This window comes from Ptychodera flava, chromosome 21 (genome assembly GCF_041260155.1).
Source record: "Ptychodera flava strain L36383 chromosome 21, AS_Pfla_20210202, whole genome shotgun sequence".
NCBI lineage: Eukaryota > Metazoa > Hemichordata > Enteropneusta > Ptychoderidae > Ptychodera > Ptychodera flava.
Window position 1 is genome coordinate 7,494,368 of NC_091948.1, and position 10,996 is coordinate 7,505,363.

Here is a 10,996-nt window from a genome sequence, read left to right on the forward strand (position 1 = left end):
CTTGAAGGATATTGTGAGTTTGTTCCTGTTGAATAACGGCGCAGTAAGTCTGCAATCTCGGTGTCATTGAGCTTGCTCCACGCTATCATTGTTATGCAGAGATAGCTCTGTATTCGATGAAGTGAAAGAGCCGAGAGGAGCGACGTAAAAAAAAAACGTGTATCGTGTTTTCTCGAGAAGGATCACACTCACTCGAGATAAAACGAACTGAGATATTACAGGATGGTTAACTTTATTTTAAATTCGAATACCCAGTGCAAAGCTTTAAGATCAACAAAAGCACTAGAATATACTACATCTCCACGACAAATAAATAAAAACTAAATTTTACAACATATGCGTTCAGAAAATTTCGCACAAATGGGACCTTAAAGTTCAACTAGGATGTTCAATGTTATTCGAAAAATTTCTTCAGAATTCTCCAAATGATTGTTAAATTGAAATTTTGTCCTACAAAATACCAGGCCGATGGAAAGAGAAACTCATTCAAAAGTACCTACACTCGCAGTTATTCAAACCGTTGAGGGCGCATCACCCTTTGACGATGCCACCCGCGCGTTGTCCTTGTCCTCGACACTCCGGCTCGAAATTGCATAGTGTCTTGTACAAAATTATTATTTGCTGCAATGAAAAGTAGTCTGATTCGAAAATAGCGCGAAAAAAGCTTTTTTCGTAAATTTCTAAGGAAAAAAGGTGCGTTCCGTAAGCACAATCGATGATTTCTTTTAACATCTCGATTGATTTACACATATTGGTTTCATAGGCACACTTTCCTACTTCAGAATCGGTAGGCAAAAATAAAACTAAACATATAGGCCATACCACCTTGCTCCATGAAAGCATGTCAAGAAACAAAATCGAGGTACATTAAAGCTCGCACGATTCAAAGTTAGTAGTCGTTCAACAAGTCATCAAAATTGTCACAAGGAATCGGGAAGGAACTCCGCTACCATCATTCCGTAGTAACTGGGGTGATAATTTGCATAAAGGTGCGGTCGCCATGTCGACAGTTCGGCGGACCTTAGAAGACCGTGGAGCATGACCAAGCCGGTGTAGCCACACGACAGCGCATCATCCACAAGGCTGGCCGCCGTTTCAAGGAGGCTATCTTCTTCAAGAGTGGAAGCCCATGCACCACAAGCCTAAACAAAAAAGTGGCATACAAGAGAATTAGAGTCCGCCCAACATACTTAAAGTTGCAGAATCGAAAAAAAAAACACTTACACAACGACGCGCTCGTGAGTAATACTAGCAAAGGGAAACTCGTGTGGTGGATAAAAAATTAATTGTTGCCTCAATTATTTTGTTCTTTTCCCAATTGAATACACTTTATGAAGCAGTCTCTGCCGCCCCCTTCGAGGACAGATATTCAGACTCTCAAATTTTTGCAGTATTATTTTGGTCTACCACTTGTTGGGGCTCATTTTGGAGCTCGTGGAGTAAGCATTTTTAATCGGCTTGTTTTGGTTGGATTCGAAAAATTTATTTTTCCCTGTAGAGTTAACACGGAGACGGCAGCCATTTTGAATTCCAAGTGTCGGCAAATATAGGGTCATTCGTCTCTGTACAAATTTTCTTGACTTTTATTCTTGATTTCGAAAGAAAATTATTTAAAGTGACCTTGCGAAAAAAGCTTGATCAGAAGTTTAAGTCTTTCAATTTCGAACTACCTTAACTCTACAAGCAAGCTTTGATCACAGTTACATCAGTTTGCATTAACTCTCCTGAGTGGTTTTGACAGATTGTCTTCACCGTTTTAAACAGTCTACTGAGTCCATATATCAGCGCATGAGGCAGTGTAATGTAATATCATCCTACTCGATTTATCAACTGCTTTTACCCGATTTTTTCAGATTTTCGCGAAATTTTGATAAAAAACTGTAGCCAATGAAATATGATGTCAATTTAATCCAAAATTATCAAACAATTGCAGAAAAATTTCGTAAAAATTGGTAAAATGTTGCACTAAAATTTTGGCGGGAAAAATTACAGCACTCAAAGGGTTAACGCTGTTAACATTACTTTTATGCTAAACCGTCTTTCAAAGCCTGGTACTATACCGGCGTTGCGCTCAGCGTATTTGAAAGACAGAAATAGATGTTGTATCAGTGTTATGTTTATCTCGGCGCTTGCTTAACTTCTTCAACAACAGTTTAATCAGTAGGCAGACGAAAATACGCTTCACTTGTCAATTTTGTTTTCTCAAAGTGACTTGTCACCAGCTATCAGTTCACATTTGTTTCTCATAAATTAAGCAATAGATAGTGGTACAAACATTTTCAACTCACCGCCAAAACAGAAGTCCTTATTCGGAAAACTTCACCATAAAACACGATTGGAACTAATTTGGGATAATTATGTATCGTATTAATGTTAGTTTAATCAGCAAATGTTAGCCCATCTGCTTTTCCTTTTTGCAATTCACTTATTTTTATGAGTAATTTGTAATATTTCTACTTTCAGCTATATGACAACTATCACTTTCGATGAATGTGAACAATTAAAAGATCCAATTATTTCAAATTAGTTCCAAACGTGCTTAAGAGGATAGTTGAAAGTTTCCAATTTGAGTAAAAAGTTTACTATATAATTATATGTATTCCAGTTTGGATGCGCACACTACCTGAACTACAAATTTCGCTGTAAACCTCGGGCAACTGCCACAGCAGTTATCTGAGTGTATACAAAGCTCTCAGCAAATCAAGCCCCAGTCTGTATCGACGATGTGTTCACACCAAGCAAACCGGGCCCTCCTATTGTTCGCCGACTCTTTGGATCAGTTGCACTACATGAGGTAACATATGGCGGGGTCGGCCTTTCTAATTATGTGTTTGCCAAGATGTGTAATAATTACTGATTTTTCAATGCCGCCGACAATTACATCGTACATTAATATTTTCGCGACATCAATATTTTTGTTCGACGTATTGAACGTTTGCAGGCATGGTACAAAAATGTACAGTGACGAGGAGTTGAACATGATGATTGGCAAAAAAATGAAGATCATACAAATGAAAAGAAAACAAAGTGCACCAATGAGCAGACGACATCCACCTTTCCAGCTTCTTCGTACTGTCCCTCATGCTATCCATTTGACTTCCCAAGGGAACTTGAATAAAAATTTAGGGTTACAGTGCAAAGTTTTGTAATTGAAAAAAATATTACCGATATTTGATATTCAAAATGGCACATCCATATGTTATTCTCAGGGGGAGAGATTAAATGTTTGGATTTTCCCAAACTGATACCGTGACAACTTTATTTACTCAAAAAGCTTCAAAATGAGCCACTACAATCGGTAGACAAGAAAAGTGTCGGAAAAATTTGACAGTCCGAACATTACCTTGTAATTAATGAGCGGCATCCGATGAGTCAAGCACTGAGTTTCCTTGCCGTGGGTTGAACCACGCCCTGGCCCTCTGACCCCGCAATGAACCGCAGAATACCCTTTCTGCAATAAGTTTGTACTGAACTGAATAAGTCTGAGCTGAAACTTACCTGAGCTAAATTCTTGCGCTTAAAAATGGGGTCTAATTGTATGCTTACCAAAGATTGTCACGGTGGTTCAAGAATTACACTACAATCGCCTGCAAGAGCTGACTAACGTGCCAAACAATAAGTACGTGTGCAGTGTATTTCAACCCGATAAACAAGCGAGGAAGATTAAACTCTATCTCTTCTATGGTAGAAACCAGGCCTTGTTTGAAGAAGCCTTTTAATACACAAATACAAAAATATCTTTAAAGGGAGGAGTCATCGAAGCGGCGCTGAAAGGTGGAATGGGACTCGCATGACCGATGTAAACACTGTAACAAAGGTACGCTGGCGATTGATGAAAGTTAAAACGAAAATAGTTTAAATGTCACAGATAAATTGATGTGATGCATCTATATATCGTGTAAGAAATACATTGTAAACAAGAAAGTCGCGCAGGCGCAGTTTCGACGACTCCCTCCTTTCAAGATAGTGTTGACTTGTACTAAGACGTCCTATCACGGGCCTAGTATTCACCATTCTTCTATTCAGCCCATATTCCACAAACATCGGTGCACGGATTGATCGAATCTTTTCTATCGATACCGTATATGGGTGCTGGGTACGGTAGTTACTGACTCTGCCGAAACTTAAAGAATTAACATGACGTACTTGATCGAAGGGTTCTGCTGCTGGTGAATACCCATAGGGCCCATCTTTATCGTGGGTGTGTGCCAAATCCGCACTTATCACTATGACAACATCTTTCTTGGTAGAATGAAGGACACTGTAAAGCAGCCCACCTGGTGAATGATGTAACAAAAAAGCGATGTCATACTTATTTTCAGTGAGTACTGAGACGTTGCATTTAGCCCCGTAGCTATTGCTAATTTCATAGAACAGGGCAACACCTCAGAAAGGAAATATGCGGTGGATTCTAAATATATAAAATGGTTTGCAAAACAATAGGAAAACTCTTCCCGTTATTGCATCTGCACAGAGATGTGCGAATGGGACTGATTAACCCTTTGAGCGCCAAAGTCAATTTTTGTTGCCCTTATAAAATATACCTCAGTCAATTTTTGTCAGATTTTTGCCAAAATTTTGATAAAAAATTGTAGCCAATGAAATGTTGCGTCCATTTGGTCCAAAATTATCAAAAAAGTTGCAGAAAAGTTCATAAAAATTGTTAAAATGTTGCACTAAAACTTTGGTGGGAAAAAATAACAGCACTCAAAGCGTTAAAACTTTTATTCAAATAATTTGAAACGTTTTTTATTTATACTATCCTGTTCATGTTGATATATTAAACCGTTGATTTATTTGTTTGTTTGTTTGTTTGTATTTGTACCTGTCACGGTAGTACGGTAGAAGGCAGCTTGAGTGTAATGATCAGCCATCATTTGTTCGCACGGCAATGTCATTCATACAGACAAGAAAAGCCAGACGCTGAGCTGAAGCATTACACAGACCACACACGTTTAATTGTACAGACATCAACGACATTGTGAGCGATGTTCTGTTAGGTGTTACTTTGATTGAGAGCCATAATTGTGAACAAGAGGGCAGTTCACGCTAAACTGCACTTTTTACCACAGGATAACTTAAACTGGGGATTTGAGAAGATCCAGGCAAACAGTACTCAAACGCTGACCTGCTGGGTCTTCGTTTCATGCATCGGTACGATAATTAGTGTGACATTGTTCTGGTTGGACGAAAATTTCACGCCTAGTTGTAGACGATGGTGACAAGCAGACCCCCTTGGGCATACCTATGAGTAATCATCTACGCAAACATACGAAAAAATATAAAAGACTTAACAATGGTGCAAATACTAAAATTAGTCGAAGGGGCTGATTGATAACAAAAGCAACTTTTGTATCATTTGATAAAGAATGGAGAAATTGTCGAATATTAATTGGCCATTTTCTCATCTAGATTCACAGTCCATTTGACAGTAAATGATGTGTGACCACGTGATTATTTCTCTTACCGAGCCTGAGCAGTTCGGGTATCATCTGGGGACTGTGGTTGTAGCGTCTGCTTGGCTGTGACATAATTACTGACTTGGTCTTGTTGGAATTCCCTACGAAGAATAATGGAATAACTTCTCCCCATCTGAGACAAACCATAAAAAGAAAAACAAATTTAACGTAAAATAAATATACAACAATATTAAGGCTGAGGTATGATTGGCATTTACTTTTAAACACTTTTTATTTAATTAAATCTTCGGTGCAATAACGCACACTATTTTAGATTCACTTTACTGAATTTTTCTCTATTTTCCCAGGACGCCTTAACAAATGCGCATGCGTAAACAAAAGTAGACTCTCGGCGTCGACAGGTCGAAAGTTCTAATCCAAACTGAATGTCACGTCAAAACATCATGCTCACTGACGTCAACCCAAAAGTGTACGAAACTTAAGTTTCATAATAAAACAGAATGTACAAATATACTAAGTACTATATTACTTGCAGGGGGTATGTGCACTATCATTGGAAGGCTACATGTACCGCTGTTTTTGAACCTCTCCCCCCTTTTCGCCTCCTCATGTAGTCTTCTGAAAAGGTGTTGATAAAAAAGGAATCTCACCCCTGCTTTTTTTAACTCAGATATGACTTTTACTTCCATGCATCTCAACCCCTGTGTACACCCAATAGTAAGATGGCAGGTGCTGCAGTTTTTGAGTTTTTGGTGTGCACGAACAAACATACATACATACATACATACATACATACATACATACATACATACATACATACATACATACATACATACATACATATGTATATACATGCATGCATGCATGCGGGTATACATACATACACACATACAGACAGACAGATGCAACTGACTTATCATATAAGCTCTATTTGGTATATATACAACAAATATACAACATGTGTGCTAATAATGATAAAGATAATGAGCCAGTTTTTCCATTTGTCATGCTTAACTTAAAGGGCCAGTAATGCTAACTTTTGATGATTTTTTTTCATTATTTTTATTTTATACATCAATTTTAACTTCTCATTCTACTCCCCAAAGCATGTTGAAACACCCACTATTCAGCTTGTCAACTTGGCATCTATATGTGTAAAATGCATTGCTAGTGTTTACATTTGAATTCTAGTCCGGACCAGAAGTCACTTTTCAACAATAACAATGGAGTTTACAGACGTATGGGCTGAGTTGACAAGCTGAATACTTTGTATATCAACATGTTTTGGGGAGTAGAATGAATTATGGTTCACATTCAACATAAAAATTGTTAAAAATATTATCAAAAGTTAGCATTATTTGCCCTTCAATTAATAAAAAGTTTCCTGGAAATTGGTGCTTTTCAAGAAACTGTTAATGGTTTGTCACTAAAAACAACTTAGGATATTTTATTACAATTTAAGCAGATTGTGAGGGCAAATTTTATAAGGCGGTGATTTATCCAAAGTACAGCGCTCATCGGAACTTTTTATTTTCACAACCCTTGTTTTGTTAGTAGTGATACAGAAAAGTACATTTGTATCTTTACCCAGAATGCACCATAAGTTAAACATCAAACATCACAGGCCTGAACGGATGTAGGCTGATCGACATCCGATTCGCTCCGCGTTAGGTTCAATGGTCCTTCCGACATGGCCGTTTGCCCATAGAGCCAGAATAGCACACGGATCTTGACATGCTTGACATGAAGCATAACAACCGCTAGCGCCCCCTTACCCCCCCCCCCCCCCCCCCGAAGTCAAAAGTACACTGCTATCACTGCAAGAGTACCTTAGGGGAAATAGTCCTGCGTTTCCAGGCGGTCCAAATCCTGACACTCCGCTGACGTTTAGTTTATGTCGATCGCCTATCTTCTCTAAGATTTCTTGACTAAGTTGGAAATCGAGAGAAGCTGTCAGGTTGAAACAACACGGTGGGCACTGGCAGTTGTCTGTGTCTGCAAATCCAAACGCCGCGCTGTTCATATACAGCAAATAGTCATTCATATCCGCTATACCGTGGGGCGTGCTCAAGAACACTACTTCCGGGTTTAGATTTCGTATTTTTCTTCCAACGTCGTTGGCAGCCTTATGCAACGCTATGGCCTGGGCTTTTGAAGTTTCGTTCGTTGTGTTGAAGTGTGACGGATCGAGAGCAATGCCGCCATGGGGGAGTACGAAGGCGCCGATTATTTTTGCTTTGCATAGCTCCATGTGACAAGCGAACATAGCGCCCAGCACTAACACAACAACGACGACCATTTTGATGGAGGTCATATACAGGTGACAAAAGGTCACTGCATATGCGCACATCGACCGCCTTTTCACAGGGACACAAGGCATTATCAGTAATAGCAAGAGTGTAAAAAATTAATAAATTTATGATTATGAATACTGTTTATAAAATCAAATATTTGTCATTGTTGTATACTTACAAAGTACCCTTAAGCATTCGAATCCTGAATGATGATCAGTTACCATGCCAAATTCGCGCAGTTGTACTACAAACCCTGTTATTAATAGATAAGTGTACTTCCTGTACTTTCCAAACTTCCTGAACGCCATATTCACAATCACCTTGTAAATTCATGGAAACACACAATTTTTTCTTTTCTAACCAGTCTGGATTTCGCGCAAAACACTCTTGTGAAAGTACACTTGTTGGTCTGGTCAACTCATGGACGAAAGAAATCGATCGTGGAAACATCGTTGGCTCAGCATTTTTAGACCTGAGCAAAGCGTTTGATCTCGTTGATCACACAATCTTGTTGTCAAAACTCAAAATCTATGGGTGTTCTGATCATAGCCTGTCATTTTTTAAATCATACTTACTCACTCGTAAACAATTTGTGCAGTTTAAGCGTATAAACTCAGATGTAATTGATGTCAGTGTCGGTGTGCCGCAAGGTTCCATACTGGGGCCATTGCTCTTTATTATTTATGTTAACGATTTGCCCCTTCACCTTGAAAATTCATCCTGCACTTCCTTTGCAGACGACACAACACTTCATGTTTCCAACAAGTCCTTAAACATCATATCTATTTACCTGACGTTGATCTAAAAATAGTTGAAAATTGGTGTCTTACAAATAAACTTTGTATCAATCCCAGTAAGACAAAATCAATGATCATCACAACTTCTCAGAAGAGACGACACATTGAAAGTGAAAACTTCAACCTCACTTTGGCTGGTAAAACTATTGACTGCGTCTCATCAGAAAGGTTACTTGGGGTCACCATTTCTAATAACCTAGACTGGTGTGAGCACATTTCAACCATTGAAAGCAAAATCAATTCCAAATTGTTTCTATTGACACGCATCAAAAAATTTCTTCCTCTCCACTCACGCAAGCTATTCTATTACTGTTTCATCTCACCACACATCAATTACTGTTCTAATGTTTGGAGCTTTACTTCCAATAGCAATATCTATGCATTGGAGCGTCTACAGAGACGTGCAATGAGACTTATTCTTGACATTGTTCCGCCTCTTTCCACTTTTCAAATGTATACTCAGCTTCATTGGCTGCCCATTAACTTGAAACTCCGTTGTAACCGTATGGCCCAAATTTACAGAGCAACTCACAATCTAACCCCTGACTACATAACCAGTATGTTCAATAATTATATCCCTTCCAGATCACTTCGTTCTTCCAATCAGAACCTCCTTAAAGTTCCCAAAGCACGTACACTTCTTATATCAAAAACACCTTGTCTGTTGCGGGTGGGGATGAATATAACAATCTCCCAAAATCAATCATAGTTTTAAGAAATCTTGTAACAACTTTCTGTTTTCTATTTACTTGTCTGATGCCACTTCGTAGTTTAATTTCTTGCTATTTGCACTTTTGTTTTTGTGTTTTCAAGTTTGTGCTGTAATGTAATTTTCTTTTATCTATTCGACCTCCATGAAAAGAGGTGTTTCACCTATGGAGTTATCGAGTTTAAATAAAGATTAATAATAATATTATTAATAATAATTTATGATTATGAATATTCTTGATAAAAATTAATATTTCTGTCAATATTGAAAACTTACAAAAGTACACTATAGCACTCGAATCCTAGATGATGAGTAGAATTCATGCCAAGTTCACGCAGTTAAAGTGCAGACCCTCAAATAATAGTTACAACAGCATTGCGTAACTGTTTAGAGAGTCTGCCGAGAGGCAGTACTGTGACCGCGCATCAAGTTACTGTGCAATTATTTGATTGCTCATCACAATTTCAAAAGGGTACTTTGGCCTCCACAACTAATTAAATTCAACATAGTGAGCAACACTTTGACATTCATATTTCCCCAATCAACAAAGTCTTGCAGGGCGAAAATTAAACAAAAACCTCACTGAACGTGGCATTTTATCCATGTACAATCACCCTAAAAATTTGCAGAAATAAAGTGAAACACTTGCCGTAGCCGTCTCACCTTTCTCATGAAACAAGGTTTTAACAACCGGGACGACAACTGAAAATTGCCCTTAACTAACAGCATAGGGCAACATGGCTATAGTTTTTACTTTTCCTGAGCACCTTTCATTATCACAGTGGGAATTTAAAGTCGTCATTTATATCTGCACCTTGACCCAGATAACATGACAGTGGTGAACTGCTATGATAATCCTATAGCTGAGCCCCAGCAACTTTGGCTCACTGATTATGTATGCAGGGTTTTCTTTCGACTACGCAACTTCGCAAATTGCGCATTTCGAGCTATTTTCTGCCCAGAAAAAGTTACCGACAGCGTGGAAATTGCGCACAAATTTAAATCACAGCAAAGACGTCCACACATCATGAGGGTGACCTAAAGCTACCCCCTAAAATGTCAAGTCTGCCCCCTTACTTTGATGCATGGGGCACAGAGTGCCCCTTTCAATGAACATGCAGGGAAAACACTATGTGCTTTTTCTTCAATTTCTGTCCTCCCCTGGGTATGTTGAAAGTCTCGGTTTATTGACAAATTGATTAAACAAATAGAAGACAGATGTCGACAGCCCAGTGATGGATGTGGACAATATCTGTAACAAATGTTTGTTATATCTTTATTTTGATAAAATAACTGTAGTTTCATATTCCTCCAAAGTGTGATGAAGTTGACAGAAATTGTGTGTATATGAATGTATGTATGTGCTTTTTGTACACAGCAAGAAAACTACAGGCAGATTTCATCAGAACATGGCTGTAACAGGGTCTGACAAGTACCTGTAACAGTCCCTAAGAAATAACCTCTGTTACAGGACCTCTAAAATTGGTCAGATATCAGGGGTGTATGAACAGGTCTGTATTAGGCCTGGTATTAAAGGAATGTATACAGTGATGTAATTTCTGAATGTAACCAGTGCTGACCACAAGACTGAAATACAGGTGTATAAAGGTGTGTCAGTGTTGAATTTACAGGGCCTGTTACAGGGTCTGAAAATCTGTCATATTTCAGGGGTGTATATTTTCAGAAAAATGGGCCAATTTTGATTGCAGAAATGAATACAAGCATAATTGTGTGCACATTGGAAATTAAAAAATTATCGACCCTGTTACAGGTCTG

At 38.5% G+C, this 10,996-nt stretch overlaps 1 protein-coding gene across 1 annotated transcript; it reads right to left on the reverse strand.

Annotated features, from left to right (window-relative positions):
• Positions 1-215: 215 nt before the first annotated feature.
• Positions 216-7,740, reverse strand: LOC139121265 (protein CA_C1420-like). Its single transcript, XM_070686000.1, has 4 exons — positions 7,250-7,740; positions 5,468-5,592; positions 4,147-4,277; positions 216-1,142 (listed from the first exon to the last, which is right to left on the reverse strand). The coding sequence occupies exons 1-4, from the start codon at positions 7,732-7,734 to the stop codon at positions 921-923; spliced, it is 963 nt and encodes a 320-aa protein (XP_070542101.1). The 5' UTR covers positions 7,735-7,740; the 3' UTR covers positions 216-920.
• Between the last annotated feature and the right edge of the window lie 3,256 nt (positions 7,741-10,996).